Source organism: Podarcis bocagei (genome assembly GCF_964188305.1).
Source record: "Podarcis bocagei genome assembly, chromosome: 7".
Taxonomy (NCBI): Eukaryota; Metazoa; Chordata; class Lepidosauria; order Squamata; family Lacertidae; genus Podarcis; species Podarcis bocagei.
This window is the reverse complement of record NC_138132.1, coordinates 53,055,843-53,078,414: the sequence shown is the minus strand read 5'-3', so window position 1 is coordinate 53,078,414 and position 22,572 is coordinate 53,055,843. Positions and strand designations below refer to the sequence as shown.

Genomic DNA, 22,572 nt, shown 5'->3' with positions numbered 1-22,572 from the left:
GTCTTCGAGGGAAGAAATGGCTATCCTACACAAATCTGGAGTGAAGTCTGTACGATGGTTAGATGATGCCTTGTACACTACCTTTTGGCAACTCCTGCAGTCAAGCAGGTGCCAAAGGTATTGCTCTGCTTTCCTTTGGACCACATCAGTGAGGCCGAGAGGGGGGTCTTATAGGCAGCCCAGTACCTCCATAGGCACTGGCCAGGCCTGCACCCCAGGGAGGTCACTTCAGTACTGCTAATGCAGTGATTTTAATTCACCCCTGGAAGTACACTCCATTGTCTCTAAGTCTCAAGGCAGGCAGATGCCAACAATCTCTGGAAATCAGTAGGTGCAGTTAGGTTTACATAGGTTTCTACACTCTTGGAGCAGGCTGGGACAATGAGTGGATAATCCTGCCCTTGGAGATCATACATAGAGGAAAGCTCGGTGGCAATGGTCAGCCAGATTAGGCACTGACTGAGAGCCCCAGGTGCTCAGAAGGGTCTCCTGCCCTGTCGTCGTCCCTCCTTCCCTGCTGTGGCCCCTAAGCTGCTCCTTTTGAACGAGATCCAAGTTTGATTCCTATCCACAGTGTCCGCCTACCATGTTCAATTAATCAGGAGGCCCAATCCTTCCTATTTCATTTTTTAAGAAAAATTGTTGCCACAGGGCAGCTTACATGTCTGCCAATAGGTGGCCATGCCAACTGCAACATGATGAAAGAGCAGCAACTGCTGTTCTAGCTCTTATGGCTGAGAATTGGTGTCTGAGCTGAGGGCATGGAATTGAATTTGCAGCTTCTGAAACACAGCATGGCTCCCGACAGTTCTTTCTGGTGTTGTGTCCCTCTCCCGGTCCAAAAAGGTTGGTAAACTCTGTGTTGCTCCCTCAAATTCTGTGTGGTTCTGCATTAAACAGGTTTGCCACAAGAGGGCTCCCTCCCCTAAGGAACGGCGCTGCTTCTTGCTTAGCCCAGCTTTAGATGTGCTTTAGCTCCAGCAGAGGCATGGGGGGGGGGGGGCTTCCAGGGTGAATGGCCTGGGCACATTTTCCTTGAGGCAGGGGGCTACTCACGCCACCCTCCCCAAGCCAGCCTTGTGCCACTTTGTGAGGCTGGTATCTGATCACATCCCATTCTTGGGCACTGCCTGGTCAGATTGTCAAGATAGTGGTTCAGAAACGGGGCAAATAAGAGACCAACCTGGCCCCATCCATTGGCCAGAGAATGAGCAGATGCAAGGAGCTGGCCTCCCCACTCTCTGCTCCCATTGCCTGTCACTCTGGGACTGTAGAAGCAAGGAGAGAGGATGCTCTGGCCCCATCCGTCATCTGCTAAAGGAACAAGAGCTAGCAATTGCTATTCAAGGACCAGCACCAACAAGGGGAGATCAGCCTGGCCCTTTTCAGACCACAAATGCCATCTTATGCAGCTTATTTCTCTGGCTTTAAAATAACATCCCCCTCATCTACCTTTCCCCTACTCTTCTCTCATTTTTTTTATTTTTAGTCTGCCTTGGGAAATGGCAACTGTCTGAAAAGTGGAATAAAAATAGCAATAATAATCACAGTTGTAGTCTGCATCAAACCCACAGTTCATTCCTTACTCATTTAAAAAAAGCAGCTTCTGCTTCTCGCTCCCCACCCCCCTGCTTGTCTGCAGAATTGTGATCCCACCATTCGGCTCTTTCTTAAGCAATTGGCTGGGCTTCTTCAGCACACAGAGGGCCCTTCATTTAAAAGTGAGTCTCAGGTTAACCCCTACATAGAGTCCTAGGGAGATGCTTCATACCATTGGTCCATCTAGCTCAGTATTGTCCACACCCGTGGTCTTCAACTATCCAGACCCAAGTCCTACCTCTGACTCACAACCTGCAACATGGGACCCGCTGTCAAATATTCACATTTGATTTAATGCACATTATTAATCCTAAAATAGCAATTCACAAAGCAGTATGCTTTAGCATTGCTACCAAATGAAATGCAGTGGTTGTTACACTTAATTTTTAGTCAAAAGGCTGAGAAGCTGTTGAAAAACCCCCCAGGTTTGCATTCTGGGAGAAGTCCAGAAAGCTATAGAAGTAGACTCAAAAGTGAACAGAGTGCCCCTGTTCCGTACAGAGCTTCCTCTCTAGAAGCATAGAGTAGGGTGGTGGGGCATGTGCTTGGCCAGAAATATGTACTGGTACGTTCTTAAAAATGGCTCATGCTTTTCTCCTGCCATGTTGTAGCACCCATGGAAATCTATAAGAGGTGTGTGTCATCAGACGAATGTGCCCTAACCTAGACACCACATGTAGTGTTCTTTCGGCCTTATCTAGACATGCTGCAAGCCACCTGGTATAGCCTGTGGGTCCTGACTGACTGCTTAAAGGGCTGTGGCCTTCACTGATTGGCTGTGGCTCTCCATGGTTTCAGGCAGGCGTTTTCCCTAGCCATACCTGGATTGAACCTGGGACCTTCTGTGTGCAAGGCAGAGGCTCTACAGCTCAGCTGTGGTCCTTCCTCTTGTGCTGTTGTGCCCCCAGCAACTGGTATTCAGTGGCATGCCAAGGTTATAATAGTGGCCATTAAAGGAAAAAAAAAGGTTAGTGGCTGTTGGAGCTGTGGTCTAAAGTGCAGAGGCTTACAGGTGGATGCCAGGCTCTACAGGGCAGCTTTGGCCCAGTTTCAGTTTTGATATCTTTTCTGCACTGTAAGGCAGACCTAGATCTCATGTGTGTGCCTGCCTGTGTCTTCCTAGCTTGCCTCCTCTCTGCTGGGTATCAGGGCTATGCAGGAAACGGGCTCCACCTGCTGCCCCGGTGCTGATCCTCTCCTACACAGAGCCCCTGTGCCACAGCCAGCCAGCAAACGCAAGCAGGCAGGCTGAATCCCTTCCCAGGTCTGTTTGTGCAGGTGCCCATCACCGCCTCCGCGTCCAAAGACAGGCTGTTCTTGAAATGCCACCGGAAGCTGCTAATGAGCTGCTTGATAAGCTAATTAATTGGCTAATGAGGAATGCTTGGACGGAGGCTGCGAGACGGCAGCACCTGCCCGGATGGCGCTTGGCAGCTCTGTGGGGCCCTTGCGCAAGCTACGAGGCTGGCAAGAAGGGGAAGGTGGTCACCCGGGCTTGTCGGCTGTAGTCAGAGGCGACCATGACCTCCCCGGCCTTGCCTGGAGCTCCCTAGCAACAGATTTCAAAAAGGATCCTCTTCTCCGCTGGTGGAAGAGGTCCCTCTTGCCATGTTCATGCATTTGACTCCAAAGAGAAAGGCAGCTGATCTCCTTTGAACAGCAGTTAAACTTTTACTTAGACCTAGGAGTGTGCTTGGCACTACTGCAGTACAGAACATGTGAGGGGGTCCCCCACCAGTACTTAAGCCCAGCGAGGATAGAAGGGGAAAGAGCAGGAGAGTGCTGGAGTAAAGGTTGCTCATGAATGACTCCAGAAAGGAGGAAACGTCATGCTGGACTGTTGGGAGAGGATGCAAGAATGTCAGAAGAGCTCTGCTGGATCAGGCCAAAGCAGTCCAGTCCAGTGCAGTCCAGTCCAGCAGCCTGTTTGCTCAGTGGCCAGCCATAGGGCATAGGAAGCTGTCAAACCACTGGCCCATTGCCCACACTGACTGGCAGCAGCTTTCCAGGATATCAGACAGAGTTCTCTCCCAGCCCTACCTGGAGATGTTGGGGATTGAACCTGGGACCTTCTGCATGCAAAGCAAGATGTCCTACCATTGAACTACAGCTCCAGATGCCTAAGGGAAGCCTGCAAGCAGGACCTGTGTCCTATAAAGGACATACAAAGGTAGGGTAGCTGCTGTAATGGCCTCTTCTTTATTTGCTGGACTGCAGCTCCTACCAACTCTGGCCATTGACCAGGTTGGCTGGGACTGATAGGTAACTTGGTCCTCAGTGTTCTTGGAAGCCACACTTTGGAAGGTCTGTTAGGCTGATGAGTCCAGCTTGGTTGCCATGGGTTGGATGGGCATGGTGCCCTTTGCTTTTCAGTTATTGGGGTTGGAGGAACTGGGTCCAAAGCTACCAGACAGGGGGAAACAGCTGGAAACGCATTCATCGATAGTTCAGTTGAATTTCCTAAAGCGTTTGGGCAAGGGTAGGAGGGATGTTTCAACCAGTCAGATTCCATGAGGTCACCAAGACGGGAGGTGCTGGAGCTTCTACCAGTGCAACACAAGGAGGACAGGGAGTGTGAGCACAGCAGGCAGCAGTTTGGGATGGTCTCCATTGCTACGGTACCCATAGTCTGTTCGGCATGTCCCCTCCAAGTTCTTAAAGTCAATGGGTCCATCATCAGGAACTATTTTTTCACGGGCCATTGCGTCCCGTACCTAATGGGAAAGAAAATCCAGTTAGGGTGGCAGTCGATGTTTGCCCTACTCACAATAGATCAACAAAAATCAATAAACCTGAGCTATTCATATTACCTTCAGTGGGTCTACTCTCAGCAAGACCAGCATTATATTCATCCAGTTGCACGTTGCCTTATACTGAGTCAGACCATTAGTCCACTTGGTCTAGGACTGTCTATACTGACTGGCAGCACTTTCCAGCGTTTCAGGCAGGGAGTCCTTCCCAGCCCTGCTAGGGATTGAACCTGGGACCTTCTGCCTGCCAGGCAGATGCTGTACCACTTTTTACAAAAAAAGCGATTCTGAAATGGGATTGTCTTGCATGCAAAGGAAGGAGGCATATACTGCATCAGATCCATTGGTCCAACCTGCTCAATATTGTCAACACTGATTGTCAGTGGCTTTCCAAGATTCCAGGACTTTCTCCCCTCACTTGCAGTGTTTCTCTGCTAGTGTTGAAGATCCAGCTGCCATTCTGGTGGACTGCTGTGCGTGGAATTGATGGGGTGTGAGCCATCTTCAGATAACAAAATGTCTTGGGCAGGGGGTTAGCATAAATAAGGGAAGAGACAGGGCCAAGAGGGGAACAGTCCTAGCAATGCAAAGCATTATCTGAGGCTCTCTGTGTCCCCCTCCCAACACTTCTGCAGACAGAGCCTTGCTGGTCTTGGCAGTCTCACCTGCTCCACACTCTTAAAGACCCGCAGCAGGTTGTTGGTCAGGGCGTCTCTCACTTCCTTCTCAGTCCAGTTCCTCCTCAGCAGCTCTGCAACTAAGTCTGGGTATTTGGAGACATTTTCCAAACCATCTGGGACACTGTGTGGGCCAAAGTATGCCGGAACAAATCCAAGAGATGAGAGTTAAGAGTTCCCCGCACCCGGCAAAATCTCCTCATTTTACCTCAACAGGAGGGAAGCTTCAAGATGGGGCTGCATCTAGAAGCGTCAGCTCAGTAGCTTCTCTTTGGTGGCTCATGCACCTTGATTGGCTGTATACCCTTGGTCAGGGTTCAAGAAGCCAACAAGAGACACCTCTGGGAACCCCTTGGCTCTTGGGTTGTATCTCTGAGATAGTTTTGGTGGAGCCACATATGCATATACAGTAATAGACATGCAACCATTGCAGCCTTCATGCTCCCAAGCGCCCTTATTTTATTCTCTCTATTTATAAATCATCTCACAGCCAAAGTGGTGTACAATACAAGAAAATGAGATGAAATACAAAAGAGACAGAGTTGAAAAATAATAAGTCCATAATGACAATTGTACACTGTAATAAAATGAGTGGATCACTGATGGGATTGGGCTACATGATCTTTGAGAGACCTTCCAATTCTGTGATCTATAATTATGCAAAATGTGGACCTTCAATATCTGGGACCATTGTGTCACCCCACAAGCATCACTGTAACAAAAAGGGGGCTGATTACATTTTAAAATTAACTTGCGGGATGTGTGTGTGTGTGTGTGTGTGAGAGAGAGAGAGAGAGAGAGAGAGAGAGAGACTAGTCAGTTACTTTTGGTCTGCAAGTGGTCAAGTGATCTCTGATGGGTGAGGCATGAATATCTACTACGGCCAGGCTTTGGATTGATTTGGCCCAGGCCAGCCTGACAGACTCAAAAACGGACATATCTGGGGTATCTGATATACCCTTCTATCTCCTCCCCCCCTTCCTCTGATACCTGGGAACACCATCATAGTCTCCTCCAAAGCCAACTGCCTCTGGTCCAGCAACACGCTTTACGTAGTCCATGTGGTCTGTGGGCAAGAAGTCTGGGAGATCAACACCCTCACTGCTTTTGTGTGCTTTGATCCCTCCCGCCCCACCCCTCCTCAGGTGCGCCCTCGCCCCACCCTCTCTGCCTCACCTGCAACCTGTGTAAGGTTGGCTTTGGAACTACAGGACACATAGGTGTTATAGAAGTTCACCATCACAAGGCCGCGGGTCTTGTTCTGTAGAAGGGAGGCAGGGGAGCCATTTCAGAGAAAGCAGGTTCCTGGGAAGAAGCTGGCACTCTAAGACAGGACTGGGCAGGCTTATGGTTTGTGGGATCCACTTTGGGGGTGATGTTTTTTATGAGAACCTCCAAGATCCACCAAGCAGAGCCATGGGCAAAATACAGGCCACTTAGAATTAAGGAAGCCCAGGCCCAGGAATTACTTCTGGTAAGCAAAAAACAAATTCCTGGGCTTGGAATTCAGTCATTCTAACCAAATGGAACAAAAACCCACTCCTAATTGCCCCAAGGTTGCCCCCCTCCCCATTTCAGCAGTATTATGTGTGTAAGTTTGCTGCTGCTATTATTTAACCCAGGGACTGCTAACCTATTTGGACCAGTGGATACAGTTGGAATTTTGAGAGAAAGTCGGGAGTCACAAAAATGGCGGCCATTGAGTGGTGTGGCATAACACAAAATGGCTGCCATGGGGACCTTGGTGCTGCCTCATATCCTTAAGTCTTGCCCTACTCACATCTCTGGTACAAGGTCACTTTATAGCAGTCTGCACCACCCTGGTATCCTCCAGATATTTAGGACTACAACTACCACCCATTTTGTGCTGTCTAAGAGTCATGACACAAAAGGAAAAGGCACTGTGGGGTGGGGTGGGAGGAGGAAAAAGGCAAGCTCAGGCATTAGTTCTTTGGGCAGGAGCTCATGGGAATTGTAACTATACCCCCAAACAGTTGGAGGGAACCAGGATGACACAGGTGACCTTGCAACACACATCATAGTCTTTCTCACCACTTCGCGGAGGACATCATCTGGCACATTGCGCCGGTGTTTGCAGAGGGCATAGGCTGAGGAGTGGCTGAATATCACAGGTGCTCTGGAGACATTCAAAGCATCTTTCATTGTCTTCACAGAGACGTGAGCCAAATCCACCATCATTCCCAGACGGTTCATCTCCCTGACCAAGCGCTTTGAGGGAGGAAAAACAGGGTAAGGGGTGGAGAGAGAGAGAGAAATTGGGTGCAGAGTAACCAGTGGGTCTCTTTGTATTTCCCGAAGTTTTATGATCAAGAGGAGAGGGGAGTTTAACAAGCAGCTACAGTATGTGAGGACAAACCCTTCGAAGTGTCACTTACCAAGAGATAGACGCTCACTGAGTAGATTGTTAAGCTTAAAATCACTATTTGGGGGGGAAAGGTTCCCCCCAAAAAAGCTTAACAATTTTGGTGGGTTTCTGAAAAGAAAGGTGAACAACTTTGCGGGTGTCAGGAATTTTACTTTTTGAAATATGGCAACCCTACCTAAAATCCTTTGCTTATTAGGGGCCACCTCACATTTTCTTCAAAAAAATTTGCTTTGCACAGGTAACCACCATACCTGTTATCAAAATTTTCAAAAGTAGAGGGTCCATGGCTTTGGAAAAATAGGGGGTCCTAAGTAATTAGCTAATTGGGAACCACTGCACAAAGTTGTGGAATTCCTTCTCCATGGAGATGTGTCTGGCTTACTATGCAGCTTTCAGCAAATGCTGAAGACCTACATCTTTGACAACTGAGGTGTGCATTTTTAGGGCCCACTCAATTCTTGTTAATGTAGCCTGTTTTAACTTTTTAATTCTGAATTTTAAATTGTTGCACCCTACCCTGGGATCTGATGGTGAAGGACAGGTGATGAGGAAGAAGAAGAAGAAGAAGAAGAAGAAGAAGAAGAAGAAGAAGAAGAAGAAGAAGAGGAGGAGGAGGAGGAGCCAATGCCCAACAGGGGGGTAGATTGCCTCAGAAGAAATTTTCAAACAGAGATTGGGTGGTCAGGGATTCTTTACCTCCAATTCCTGAATTGGCCTTGATTATTGTTGGCATTCTTTACAACTCTCCAGTTCTGTGGTTCTATGACGATGATGATATCACTCAAAGCATATGCACTTTCTTCCTATCCATAGCTAAATCAGGCTATTGGGGGGTGGGGGGGTAGCAGCTTGCTAAAGTGTGACAGGGGCTCATACAATTGTCACATTGGGAGTTGAATCTGAGCAAACAGGAAGGACCACAGCTCAGTGGCAGAGCATCTGCTTTGAATGCAGAAGGTCCAATCCCTAGCATCTCCCAGCAGGGCTGAGAAAACAGACTCAGATTGAGAGTCAGACTGAGGAATGTCATATATTTCCATCAAAACTTGCTAGAGAGCTTCCACTCACCTTCCCAAATTCAGTCAAGCCATTGTGAACTGGTTCCTCCTCCGGGGTGTCCACCAGCCAGTTATCAGCCCTGCCAAATTTTATAAAAGTTTTGGTTAATACACACTTTTACGCATGTTCTTAAGGGATGCATGTAGATAGGTGCATAATCCCAAATATCCCCTTTCTGTCCTCAAATAAAATTACATTCACCCAAAACATCTCCTCTAAACCACAAGACTAAAACAGAAACACAGAGCAGGAGAAAGGCTATGTTTAGCCTTTAGTCCAATAATTATTTTATTGCATTACAATGTAATGTTGTAAATCGCTTTGATATACAGTCGTACCTCGGAAGTTGAACAGAATCCATTCCGGAAGTCTGTTTAACTTCCGAAACCAAAGCGTGGCTTCTGATTGGATGCAGGAAGATCCTGCAGCCAATCGGAAGCTGTGGAAGCCCCACTGGACATTCAGCTTCCAAAAGAACGCTCGAAAACCGGAACACTCACTTCGGGAGCCAGAATGTTCGACTCCCAAGGCGTTCGGGAGCCTAGGTACGACTGTATTTCTATGAATAGTGGTATATAAATATTCTGATAAATAAATAAAGGAACTGCATTCAGTGTTTGCTCAGACACATTTGCCCAGTGCTCTGGTGCTGGGCCCTGATATTGAAAGCAGACTACGCCCTGGTGAGACCAGGCACAAAGCAAGCCTCTAGCAAAGGCAGCCTTACCAGGGTGTGTTGCAGCTGTGGGTGAGGGTCATGTAGCGCACCCCTAGCTGGTAGAAGGTGCGCAGGACGGCCATGCTGCTGTCTATCGAGTGCCCACCCTCCACGCCAATCAGACTGGCCACCCGTCCATTGGTGAAAGCATTCTGGATACCTGCAAGGAAAACATCTCCTGTGGGCTTCTAACACGAAACAAGATATGAGGAATCTGCAGAGGGTGGGGTCAGGACAGGTGTGGGAGGTGGAGGCACTCTAAATCAGCCCATTATCACCAAGTAACCCATTGTGGGATCCAATGGGAATATAATCTCTTCTATAGTAGGGAGAATTTTGGCAGGGGCTGCTTCTGTGTCCAGTCCTGGGCACCACAGTTTAAGAAGGACATTGACAAGCTGGAATGTGTGCAGAGAAGGGTGACCAAGATGATCAAGGGTCTGGAAAGCAAACCATATGAGAAATGGCTGAAGGGAGCTGGGTATGTTTAGCCTGGGGAAAAAGGAGACTAAGAGGTGACATGATAGACATCTTCAAATACCTGAAGGGCTGTTGCATGGAAGATGGAGCAATCTTGTTTTCTGCTGCTCCAGAGGGTAGAACCCAAACCAATGGATTTGAAGTACAAGAAAGGAGACTCTGACGAAACATGAGGAAGACTCTTTTGATGGTGAGAGCTATTTGGCAGCTGAATGGACTACCTTGGAAGGCGGTGGACTCTCCTTTGCAGGAGGTTTTAAACAGAGGTTGGATAGCCATCTGTCAGAAATTCTTAAGCTGTGATTCTTGCTTTATTTATTAAAAAATTATATACGGCCGCATCATTAAAATATATCACAGCAGTATACAACAATATAAAAAATAAAACCAATCAATAACATCATAAAAAGTTAAAAGCAAGTTAAAAGCAAAAATAAAAACGGGGGAAAAAAATCAATAGACCATTATTGGGAATGTACGCTTAATTGCCTGCATAGTTTTCAGCAGCCATTTAAAAGTTGGTACATAGCACACCTGATGAATCTCTATTGGCAGGAGGTTCCTCAGGGAGAATCCTTTGCAGAGGTTGGACTAGATGACCCTATGGGCCCCTTCCAACGCTGCAATTCTGTGATTCTATGATTCTCCCACCACCAAAGCACAACCATGGGGAATGTGGCACCTGCTGAAATTGTCCCTACTATGAATGGTAGCCTGTATTCAATTGAATCTGGCAGCCCCACTGGCCTTCCTGCTCCATCACAGATAGGAATGGGGCAGCAGCCAGCCTCCCTGCCCTGGGACTTCTCACTTTTGTCAAGGTCTTGCCCTGTGTTGGAATATTACAGGTCAGGCTGAATGAATGTGTTCCCATCCTGGGCTACCCATCTCCAGCCTGGGAGAAGCTCTCTTGTCTAGGTTGTTTTCCTCTCTTACCTGCACTGCTATTGACACACTCAAAGTCCTCCGGGTAGTGGTGACACATGCGATGGATGACGTCAATCTGCTCTAAGGTTCTCTTGACAGCATCTTTGTTCTGGGTTTCACAGGGCACATAGGCAGCCCAGAACTGAGCAAGGAGAGAGGAAAGCAAAAAGGAAGGTTTCCAAGGGCTAGGAAAACTGCCTCTTTCATGCACACTCCCCCCCCCCCCAACCATGGAATGAGCTGCTGGGATACCATGGAACATCAGCAAACATTATAACTTCTGGTGAGGGAGAACCAGTCTGTAGAATCTTGACAAGACAATGCTTGCTCCAATCGCTTAGTCCACATATGGTTTTGCACTGAGTGTAGGGACAGGAAGTTCTGTGTGTTGTTTGTGGTAAGAAAGTGAGCATATAGTGGAGTTTCATCTTCCACAGAATGGGTCTCTCATACACTAAAGGTAAAGGTAAAGGACCCCTGGATGGTTAAGTCCAGTCAAAGGCGACTATGGGGTTGCGGTGCTCATCTCGCTTCAGGCTGAGAGAGTTGGCATTTGTCCACAGACAGCTTTTCAGGTCATGTGGCTGTTAAAATTCCTGCTCCGTGATTGCAGTCATGGGATTGTTGTCTATCACATGATGGTATATGTTTTGACTCCACAAAGTGGGAAGTGACGGAGACAGGATGTTTGTGTTACTGTGTTCCGTGATGTGGGACTATTGTCCTTTGTTCTTTTTCTCTTTGCTATCTAATGCTAGAGAGAGAGGGAGCCATGTTGCAGTGCTCCGTGTGTGTTTATATGTAAATAAAGTAGATTAGCCAAAATGCTGAGTTGCTAAGGTCTGTCACGCAAGCTGCGAGGACTCTGTGGATCCCTAAGTGTGTCTGTTGGCATCAGTCGCTGTGATGTTCGGGCTGAAGAAAGCTTTTGAAGCTCCCGAATGATCGACCAGGAGGGAGGGAACATGCCAGTTGGGCATGTGTCTCTGCCAGGGTCCTACTCAAGTGTAGGACGAGCTCCTGTCAGTGGCCAGTATGACTAAACCTCTACTGGGGCACGGAGGGCTGAGATGAGTACCAGAGCACACAGAAACGCTGTTTACCTTCCCACCATAGGAGTACCTATTTATTTACTTGCACTGGTATGCTTTCAAATTGCTAGGTTGGCAGAAGCTGGGACAAAGCAAAGGGAGCTCACCCCGTTGTGTGGATTCAAACCACTGACCTCCTGATTAGCAAGCCCAAGAGACTCAGTATTTTAGACCACAGTGCCACCTGTGCCACCTGGCAGCTGGGAAAGAGCCTGAACACAACCAACGTAGCATTAAGCTAGCCACTTAGTGGTATACTTGCTGTACTGATGTGATATTGTGGCACATGGGAAAACACAAATGCATTACCAAATATTTTTCTCTGAAAAATAACCTGTAGGGGTTGGAAACTTGCAAAGTGTCCGAATAACCAAATGGTTTGACAGAAGTGCACATTTCACCTGTTCTATTTTTCTGTCTCTTCCCCACTGTTTGTACCTGTGCTCCCACGTGTCCAAGACGCAGCTTTGGGATGTTCGTGTGAGTGTCATTCAGCGTGGTCAGATTTGCAGACTTCAGAGACAATTGGTTGTTGAATTTTTTCAGCAACTGCCAAGGTAAGTCATTGTGCCTAGAACAGGAGAAGGTAAAATAACAATAAGTCAGCAGGCCCAGCACTGCACAACTTAGGCTGCCTTTGTCCAGAGAAGGGCATGGCTAGGCTACCAGCCAAGGCTGATAGAAGGCACCATCAAGGCCACCTGAGCCTCAAATGATAGGAGTGGATCCAATGCATACCCCCAAACTATGCACCTGCCCTTCCAGAGAGTGGGTAACCCCACTCAGTGCAACCAGCATTCTACCCATCTGGTCCAGGGAACCACCCACTAAACATGCCTTAGTTTTATCTGCCTTAATTTTTCATGTATTGGCTCTCATCCAGTCCATTACTCAGGCCAGACATAAAGTGAGCACATCTGCTGCCACACCTGCAGATGTAAAAGGAGAAACACAGCTGTGTGATACCTGCATATTGCTGTCAGCACAATTCTAAACTTTGGGTTATTCCACTTGAAGGATGGTTTGGCCAAGAAATGTATTCTAGAGTGAATTCCATAACTTCACAAGACATCTGCTTACTCCTGCCCCATCTACTCCATGGAATGGTATGGCTGCTGAGTCTTATTTCTGCTCTGGTGACTGGATAGTGCTCACTTGAAGACAGCAGGCTAGTTGGAGGTGGATACAGGGAGAGAGACAGGCTGTGTAGCATACAAAACTCTATCCTCCAATAGTGGGAATAGAGCGGCAAGGGTGGGAGGCTTAGTAGGAACAGCCAGAGGACTGCTACCCTTGTACCTCAACATCTGCTGCTGCCTGAGGCAGCCACCTCACTTTGCCTAACGGTAGGATGAAGCTTATATATAAATGAACTTTTTCAACTTTGGAAACAGTCCTAAGCTCACCTTCCTAGGAAGGAATAAAAAAGAAAAGAGCTTGTGAGTCATTGTATATGACTTTTATTTTCCCGTTACCATCTACGGTACCCTCAAAAAAGGAAAATAAATGACTAAGATAGACATTTCCACTTTCCAGTCTGTTACTCTGTCCAGCCCTTTGTGAAAATAGGACTTGCTATTAACTTTCCAGCTGTGTTTTGTGTTCTGAAAATGATATTCACAGCATAATCCTATGCATGCTGACTTGGAAGTAGGGATGGGCAAATATGCCAATTTTGGTTTCTTTCAGTTTCCCACTTTTCCAAATTTAAGTTCAGTTTGCTACATTTCCACATGAGTTTGAAACTTTTTTTCTTATCTCTTTAAGTTCTCTTGAAAATACCTCAGCATTTTTGTGTGAATTTCTCCCTGCTCCCTACACATTTTAACATGCTATTTTGCCTTACACAAATTTCTGTAACACAATGCATTTTGGAATGTGATTTTCACTATTATATGCACTTATATGCATACATTTGTATGCATTTTTGTTCACATTATGTGGCTGTTGACTGTGTAGCAAAATTTGGATAAAGGCAAATTTTGAAGGGTGAGTTTTAGTTCTCATACTGTTTCCAAAAGTGCAAATAAGGTGAGTTTGCCTGTGAATGCAAATTGAATGAAGCTTGTTCACCATTACTATGTGGAAGTAAGTCCTACTGTGTTTAATGGAGCTTACTCTCTAGTAAATATTTGTAGGACAGCAGCCTTAATGACAGGGTAATGCGCTCATTAGTTTTTTCTACAGCCATTAGGAGGTGTACATCTTCTGATGGCTTTAAAAGGGCACACAGAGAAAGAGAACATGCTAAAATTCAATTTCTACAGGAGTAGGAAAAGAAAGACAGTAACTCTAAGTCAATCATTCATGGGATTCCTTTGAACAAGGACATGGAAATCGACCCTGCAAGCTTTAATGGAAATACTTCGGCAAAGGGAATGGAAAGAGTGATAGATCCACTTGACTTCAGTAGCACTCTCAAGAGATGATCCTGAATGCCTGAGATGGCCCAAAAGGCCATTTCACACATGCACACCATGACAAAACTGCAAAACCCATGTTAACCACCCACAAACCACTTAACGTTGAGGTGACGGCTGTACATAACACCCTGCATTTAAAGTATGTCCCCCCCCCCCAAAAAAAAGAATCCTGTGAATTGTAGTTTGTTAAGGAAACTAGCAACTATAACTCTGTGAGGGGTAAACTACAGTTTGCATTATTCTTGAGGCGGTGAATGTGTGCTTTTGGGGGACAGCAGCAGCAGCAGCAGCAGCAGCAGTCCCCTGGCTGTTCCTCCTAAGCCTCCCACCCTTGCCACTCTATTACCCCCTTTGGAGGACAGAGTTTTGTATGTTACTCAGCTTGTCTCTCTCCCTGCCTCCCCCTGCAACTAGCCTGCTGTCTTCAGGCAAGCACTATTCAGTCACTAGAGCGGAAATAAGACTCAGCAGCCACACCATTCAGTTTCTGTGAAGCAAGTGTCTTGCTAAGCTATGGAATTCACTCCCTGGAATACACAGTGATGGCCACCAACTTGGGCAGCTTTAGAAGAGGATTAGACCAATTCATGGCGGATAAGGCTTGCAACGGCCATTGACCCTGAAAGCTGTGTTTTACCTCCACTCTCAGAGGCATAATGCCTCTGAATACCAGGTTCTGGGAATCACAAATGGGGAGAGCGCTTTTGTACTCAGGTCCTGCTTGCAGCCTTCTTAAAGGCATTTGATTGGCAACTGTGAGAATAGTAGGACTTAAACGGGCCTTTGATCTCATTCAGTTTTATGGCTCTTCTCATGTTCTTGGTTTGTTTTGACTTTTGCAGCAAACTGGCAATGGGCCAGCCCAGTTTTTACAGACATCGTGATTAGGTCATAATAATGACATAAATGGCCATGCTTTGGAAATTATATGCAGGGCCAAAGGTAACAGGACTCTCCCTACTTGTAAACCCTAACAACTGGTTGACAGAGGCATATTGCTCTGGCATTGGAAGAAGACCAAAACCAGCATGTCTAGTAGCCATTTAGAGCTTTCTCTCAATAAACATGGTAGTACCCAAACTGGATATTCTCAAGATGGGAGAGTTGCCCTGCATATGCTCAGATGCTCCTTTGCCTAAGTCACTTTTAAACACCACCACCACCACCACATTCCCTGGCACTGTGTCCTATATGGCAGAATTTTTGGAATCAGAAAGCAGCAGGCTGAGGCCTCTGAGATGTGCCAATATCTCAGAGGGCTTGGCCTGGCAGGGAGGCAAGAACTCTTAATTTCACAATTGCAAGGCCACCTAGCTGTACTTATTGTTCTTATTCCAGAGAGAATGACAGGTTTGAATGGCACCAAAGGGCAGTAATTTGCCCATTTGCCTGCTAATGATTAACTTGGAGAACAGCTTCTACAGCTGCTATTAAGCCCAAACCTCCAGGTCAGTGCCCTAAAAGCCTGGGAGTCAATCCCTTCTGGACCTTCCCAGTTCAGGCACCTTCTGCATCCTTCCTTCCTCAGGGTTACTGCTTTTACAACAAGGTATTTCTGGAGGACAATGTGTGAACCAGCCCTTCTGTGATGTTTCAAAAGGCCCTTGAAAATGCAAAGAGGGTTGGTGACAGTATCCCATCTGATCCAGACTCTGGGAAGACCTCTTTGGAGTAAGAGGCTTGGGACCCCATGGAGAACCTCCCCACAACTGAAGATCTGGAGGAACCCAACATTGTCCAAAGGGCAGCCTGAAGTGTCTGACCTCAGGGTGTACCTTTCCTGAGGCCTAAATGACCCCTCTGGCCACATGCTGAGCCTGCCTTGAACCCTAATTAGGAACATAGGAAGCTACCTTCTCCTGAGTCAGGCCATTGGTCCATTTAGCTCAGTTCTGTCCACCCTGACTGGCAACAGTTCTCCCAGGGTTTCAGGCAGGATCCTTCCCCAGCCCTGCTTGGATTGACCATGAGATCTTCTGTATGGCCCTTCCCCCAGAAGGCATAGGAAGGAAGTGTGGTCTTACCCATCTATCACAGGTGATGTCGTCATGATTCTCTCTGCCTCCTGCTGATACTGATCTGCTGAGCAGAGCAAGAGGCAGGAGAGGAGCAGGCAAGCAGCTTTCAGGAGCATCCTGGTGCGTGGCAGGCTGGACTACACCTCCCTTTGCTGAAGTTTCTCTTGTGGCCCTGAAGCTTTTCCTGCAGCAGGTGATGCAAAAGAGGAATTCCAGGGAACCTCTACTTGCTGCAAAGAGTGATCGGTTTCTTGGATTGACGCACCAGGAACAGACAAGCAGGTGCAAACTCTGTGGTGTACTTGCCACCCTACAGCCAATAAATAAGAGCTTGGGAGGAGCCACAGAACAATATCAGCTGCTTGGGTTCACTGTATCTCTTAGGGCACCGTGCCCATTACAGTTATGGTGCGTTGCCTCAAAAAGAATGCTGTAGAACTGGAGAAGCTTCAGAAGCAGGCAACCAAAATGATCAAAGGGATGGAGAAACTTCTGCAAGAGGAACGGTTGCAACATTTTGGGCAGCTGAGTTTAGCGGAAAGGCAAACATGGAGGTGTGGGACATGATATTGACATGTACGTAATTATAGATGGTAGAGCTGAATGTTGACATGTTCAGGGCAGACAAAACAAAGTGCTTCTTCACACAATGCAAAGCTAAATTATAGCATTTTCTCCCATTAGAGATAGGGCCTGCACTACCATGAGCTTTGTTGAGGCAGGTCTCCTCAAGCAGCACTCAGGGTGTCTATGCATGTGCGTGCATGTGCACAGAAGACTTGGATTTGGGTGCCCCACCCACCTCTTGTCTCCTACATGCTTGGACACAGAGGTGATGCCTCCTCTTTCTCCTGGCCTGGGCACAATTTCAGTGGCAAATGTGAGGGACGGGGAGGGTATGTGTGTGAAGAGTGATGCAATCCCACCTGATGGCAACTCACCTGGTGGCTTTCTTCTCCTCCCAGAAAGCAGCCCCGCTTGGTGGTGGCTCCAGGCAGGTAGGAGCAGGTCCATGCCACTGACTGCTGGTGGAGGGCAGGGCTGGTAGAGACAGGCGTCCTCCTTGATCTTGTGGTTGCATTTTCAGTGGGTGGCCTATGCGTCACAGAGCCAGGTGAGGGGTTGGCCTGCCTGCCTGCCTGCCAGCCAGCCATGGCTGTTTCTGCTCCTGCCACTGCTCATTGCTGGTGGGGCTGCAGAGAAGCAAGAGAAGGAAGGCAAGAGTGAAAGGAGAAGAACAACTCTTCTCTGTGTTTTCCTCATTAAGAGAAAAAATACCCCTTTTCTCATTTTTCTCCAAACTTTGTTTCCTCTCTGCTGCCCTCATCCTGTTGATCAGGTCTAGTGTGTGAGAGGATTGACTGGAGGCGAGAGAGTCCTGTTAGTCCTGTTGTGGTGTGTATGTGGGCATTATAGCAGCTTGGCAGCTAGATTTTTGTGTTTTTCCTTGCCATTTTGTGCCCCCTTGGAGCAGCAGCTCTTCAGCAGCATCTTCGCTTCCTACTGGAAGCTCCAGAAAGGTGGCAGCCATTTTGCGGCTCCTCTCATGGTGCTCCCCCTTAATTGCACCCCCTTAGCAGCAGTACTTTCCTGTTACCATAGCTGCTCTTCACCCAGCTGTGTGGCTGCCTCTGTCTCCTGGCACTTCCCCCCCCCCCTTATCTCCCCTAGTTGGAAGAGTTTTAGTGATCTAGTCCTGGCAGACAGTTACCCCTCACAGAGCAATGGTTTCCAGCCCCCTTAACAATCTCACTTTCCATAATTTTCGGGGTGTTTCTGTGTGTCCATTTTCTTGCTTGTCTCAGGTGGCAAAACGGCATGGACAAATTCACATAGGATAAGACTATCAATGGCTTCTAGTGGCGATGGCTATGCTCTGCCTCCATAGTCGGATGATAAAGCCATAATGCCGGTAGACTGTCAGTTGCTGGAAATCACAAGAGGGGAGAGTGCTGCTGTTGCATTCAGGTTCTGCTTTGTGGCTTCCTATATGGGCATCTGGTTGACCATTGTGAGAACAGGTTACTGCACTAGATGGGACATTGACCCATCCAGCCAGGCTCTTTTTATGTTATTATGCATTAGTTACATTGAGATTGGATCACTGTGACACGCTCTGTTTATCACTGCCTCTGAAGGGTGTTCAGAAACATCAGCTAGCTCATAACGTTGCAGCAAGGTTCTTAACTGGTACTGAATTTGGGGGACATAAATCTCCACTTTTACACTATCTTCACTGGCTGCCCCTTCATTCCTGAGAACAATCCAAAGTTCTCATTTTATACCTTTAAAGCCATGAAAGATCTGGCACCTGGATATCTGAAGGACCAGGAGACAGGGCTTTTCCCCCCAGCCACTGCTCACCAGAACTCAGCTCCAGCACCTCTCAGGTGGGCGCCATTGTCATCCTAAGAGAACAATGGAAAAGTTTATGGGGTGCAATCTGGCTCCTCTTTCTCTAAAAAATAAATAAATCACTTCCTGAATGACATGAATTGACCTATACACTTTGATCAGTGGGAGATGCCTCTTTTTATTTTGAAGTGTTATTTCCTCCTGGCACCCTGGTGATGGCTTGATGAGCAGCCACACCTAGCCTGTGTCACTACCTGCAGATAAGTAACTTTGATAGCAGCTGTAAATCTAATTGCTATCTTTTGAGAGTTGTGGTAGTAGTGCACACCAGAGCACTAAGGCGCATGTTGTTCGCAAATATCCGATTTTGGCTGCCTTCACACAGCAGTATACAGTATTTCATTTTCAGGACTTTCCCCTGACTGTTAAGTTCCACATTATATTTGAGCTTTCACAAGGCATAAAAGGCACATCTGGAACTATAGTGGAATATAATGCAAGTTTCTAGTGCACATGTAGAAAGAAATAGCAAAACATAGATAATACAAATATAGCAACAGTAATAATGACCCTCCCCCGTTCTGCTGACAGCAATGTGAACACAGAAGCATAAATACAGAAATATTGTTTGTTGGATTCTAGAATCAAGTACAGCATGAAGTTTGGGGTTCCAGATGCTGATTCTATATCCACCTGGGATGCACTGAATCCACTTTAACCTGCTGTGTGCGCACAGCCTGAGTTGGAAGCAAAAGGGAGAGTAGTTGCACCCATGGCTAAAAGTGTTTCTGCTTTACTCTTGAGCACAGTCATTTATGGCAGCCTTCCCCAACCTGGTGCCCTCCAGATGTTTTGGACTGTGGTGGCTGGGGCTGATGGGAGTTGTAGTTCAAAATATCTGGAGGGAACGTTGTTTTGTGGCATTTGTACTCCCAGGGCTGACTCTATAATGAGCCAAGGTGAGGCGGGAACTTCAGTGGCAGAATGGGAGGGGTGGCAGATTTGGATCAGGGTCCTAGCTCACTTCCATTCCTCCTGTCCCGACTGGGCTGATTGACATCTGCAGACTGAGAGCATGGAGGCAGTTCTTTGATGCTCCACCTTATTGTGCGTGGGAGAGATCCTGGCTCAAAGAGATCTGGGCTCGTTTGACATCTCCTGCCCTCCCTCCCAGTTCACTCCTCCTGATGCAGGGCCCCTTTCTCCTTTCTCTCTCTTTTCCTTCCCCCAATGCTTGAAGAATGTGGGTGGCCTGAACTGTGGGGGCTTGAAGAAGAGCAGAGTGGGTGGGCAGGGCGGAAATTTATAGTCTATATATCATTGCTGGCTCCATATCCTAGGGCTGTAATGAATGGGTCTCTTTGACAAAGCCGAGCCAGCCAAGGTTCTTCCCAGCCAGGCTTCCATGTATGCTAGCATACTCCTGTCTGGTCCTTAATTTGCCCGGCAGGCCATAAACTTTCCGAGTTTAAAAGTGCAGCATGATAACAGGCCACTTTCATGGACATTGAGAGAGGGGGAGCCGTCTAGTCCCCACCACTCTTTTTATAAGGATCCCTCCTGGGTGAGTTTCCTCACCTGCCCCCACCCAGCAGCAGTCTTTAGGGCCAATTTTAACATTTCACGGTCTATAAACTGTGATCCTGTTTGGCCATAGAGCTTGAGTGGGTGGACAACAGATTAGCCTCCCTCCCTCACAAAAACCCCTAGCATATGGTGGTGCAGGGTGGAAGGAAGCCTCACTTTCAACAGGATGCTTGGAAATAGGTACTTTTTTGCCAGCTAGATTTTTCTTTCTTCTCTTTCTTCTTCTCCTTCCTTCCTCCTCCTTTCTTTTCTCAATCCCTCCCTCCCTCTTTTTCCTCTTCTATTCCCCTCTATTCTTCTTTTCCCTTTTTTGTCTTTCTTTTCTCTTTCCTCCCTTTACTTTCTTTCTCTTTTCCTATCCCCCTTTCTTTCCCCTTCTTCTCTCTCCTTCTCCTTCTTCTTCCTTCCTCTCTAGTAAAAATGCCCCATTATTTACTTCGAGTGGACTATCCCTGACTGAACTCAGTGGGACTCCCTTCAGACAAAGCAGGTATAAGATGTGGCTGCTCTTGCGCAGTGTTGCTGAGTGTGACCTGTGATAGGAATTTTATGGTCTTAGATATATGGTAATGTTCATAACTGCACATACATAGATCAACACAGGAAGATCAACCTGGAACCATTTTGATTCCTAAACTGACCAAATCCTTTCTCTGCAAGGTTAAACTGGAAAAGCCTCCCCATTGTCTCTTTCCTCACAAATCCTGTCTCAAGGATATGTCAGTTTGAATAAGGTGTGAGCCTGTGACCTGGCCTAGGAAATAAGTATTTTACCACTACAAAAGAATGACCAGGCTCCCCAGGAAATCCAATCAAGTAACCTGCTAGACAGGAGATAAACAAGGACAAGAGAAAAACAACATTTAAATTTCTGTGATGTAGGTGGAATGTTTCTGGGGGTGGTCGTGATCTGGAGGATGGGAATTTCAAAAGTCTTTATAAGGCCTTGCACGCCATTGTTCTGGGTCCTCTTCCTCTCCTGCGTGTGAGGGGAGTAACCTGTTGCAACAGATCAATAAAGATCAAGCTTACTAGCTGCTTTGCTTCTCAATATTCTCTGGTTGGCCTCTGTTATTTTCTCCTACCAATAGGGAACCTATGTAAGGGCTCTATATGGGCTCTTGGATACCCCATAAGGGAAAAGGGCATATTTTTATTTACAACAGACCCAAGGTGGAAGCAACGTGTGCCTTGCTCTGGCTGACAGCAGTGGTGGCTGCCGTAGCCAATGAAAGTTGGGTGGGCAGCGTGGAGGCTCAGAGGAGGCTGGGGATGGTGCTGTGTCTGGCCCAGTGGCTGAGTGTAGGCCTCACAGCTCCTCTCACACCCAGCCTAGCCCTGCATCCTGCAAACAGCTTCAGTGAGGGCTCATAAGTGACATCATACATGTGGACTTTATAATGCAGGCATTATGCCCAAGTTGTGGTTGATTGGGATACAGGGGTTATTTCCGATTGTTGCCCTGAATTTTGAAGGTTTATTGTGCTCTATAGCTAGGACGCTGGTGGCGCTGTGGGTTAAACCACAGGGCCTAGGACTTGCCGATCAGAAGGTTGGCAGTTCAAATCCCCGCGACTGGGTGAGCTCCCGTTGCTTGGTCCCTGCTCCTGACAACCTAGCAGTTTGAAAGCACGTCAAAGTGCAAGTAGATAAATAGGTACCGCTCCGGTGGGAAGGTAAATGGCATTTCCGTGCGCTGCTCTGGTTCGCCAGAAGCGGCTTAGTCATGATGGCCACATGACCTGGAAGCTGTACACCGGCTCCCTCAGCCAATAAAGCGAGATGAGTGCCGCAACCCCAGAGTCGGCCATGGCTGGACCTAATGGTCAGGGGTCCCTTTACCTTTACCTTTATAGCTAGGAATGGGACAAAGTCATGCTGGTTTTTTGGTGGAATGAGACATGAAAGGGCTGCTTGCTTTTATGATTCACCCCAGGTGGCAAAACATCTTGGGCTGGTCCTGTGTACATCCATAAATCACACCTTCTTGGAAAACATTTTTGAGTACAATGGCATTTGGGTGTTTCAGGGTAAAATTGCCTTTACGCCTCGGAAATGGCACAGTAAGTCCTTGGCTTACAAATTATTATTATTATTCCACCCTTTCTCCCAAAGGAGCCCAGGGCAGCAAACACTCACTTTAAAAAATAAAATAAAATGCTACCACAGGCTCCTTTAGGAGGAATGGCAGGATATAAATGTAATTAATAAGCAATAGTAATGTTTAAAAGCATCCTGCAAACAGTTAAAGCATTCCAAAACAATTGCAATGAAAACATCTCAAAACAGTACAGTTGGAAACATTGTGAAAACAGAGTTAAAAACATTATTTCATCCAGCGAGCTCAGGGTTGCCAGGAACAGTATCCTTCAGTCACCAAATGCCTGGGAAAAGAAGGTTTTCAAATTCCTCCGAAAGTTAATAATTACAAAGATGGATGCAATTTACCAGGCAGCAGCTGCCTGAGACATTTCGTAGCCTGAGGCCAAACGTCCCACTGCC

The 22,572-nt window shown here is 47.2% G+C and overlaps 1 protein-coding gene across 1 annotated transcript; it reads right to left on the bottom strand.

Moving 5' to 3' along the window:
- Positions 1-3,250: 3,250 nt before the first annotated feature.
- Positions 3,251-16,437, bottom strand: DPEP1 (dipeptidase 1). The gene is made up of 10 exons (XM_081201241.1): positions 16,135-16,437; positions 12,126-12,258; positions 10,606-10,738; positions 9,199-9,349; positions 8,481-8,550; positions 7,079-7,255; positions 6,203-6,287; positions 6,017-6,092; positions 5,015-5,150; positions 3,251-4,313 (listed from the first exon to the last, which is right to left on the bottom strand). The coding sequence occupies exons 1-10, from the start codon at positions 16,242-16,244 to the stop codon at positions 4,143-4,145; spliced, it is 1,242 nt and encodes a 413-aa protein (XP_081057367.1). The 5' UTR covers positions 16,245-16,437; the 3' UTR covers positions 3,251-4,142.
- Positions 16,438-22,572: the final 6,135 nt, after the last annotated feature.

What these genes read in the sequence shown, in the direction of transcription:
- DPEP1 (XM_081201241.1), bottom strand. Translation starts at nt 16,244, where the DNA reads ATGCTCCTGAAAGCTGCTTGCCTGCTCCTCTCCTGCCTCTTGCTCTGC. An exon ending in CAACCTTACACAGGTTGCAG is followed by an intron (nt 6,093 to 6,202) that starts GTGAGGCAGAGA and finishes TCTTGCCCACAG; the next exon opens with ACCACATGGACTACGTAAAG. An exon ending in TCTTTAAGAGTGTGGAGCAG is followed by an intron (nt 4,314 to 5,014) that starts GTGAGACTGCCA and finishes CTTTCCCATTAG; the next exon opens with GTACGGGACGCAATGGCCCG.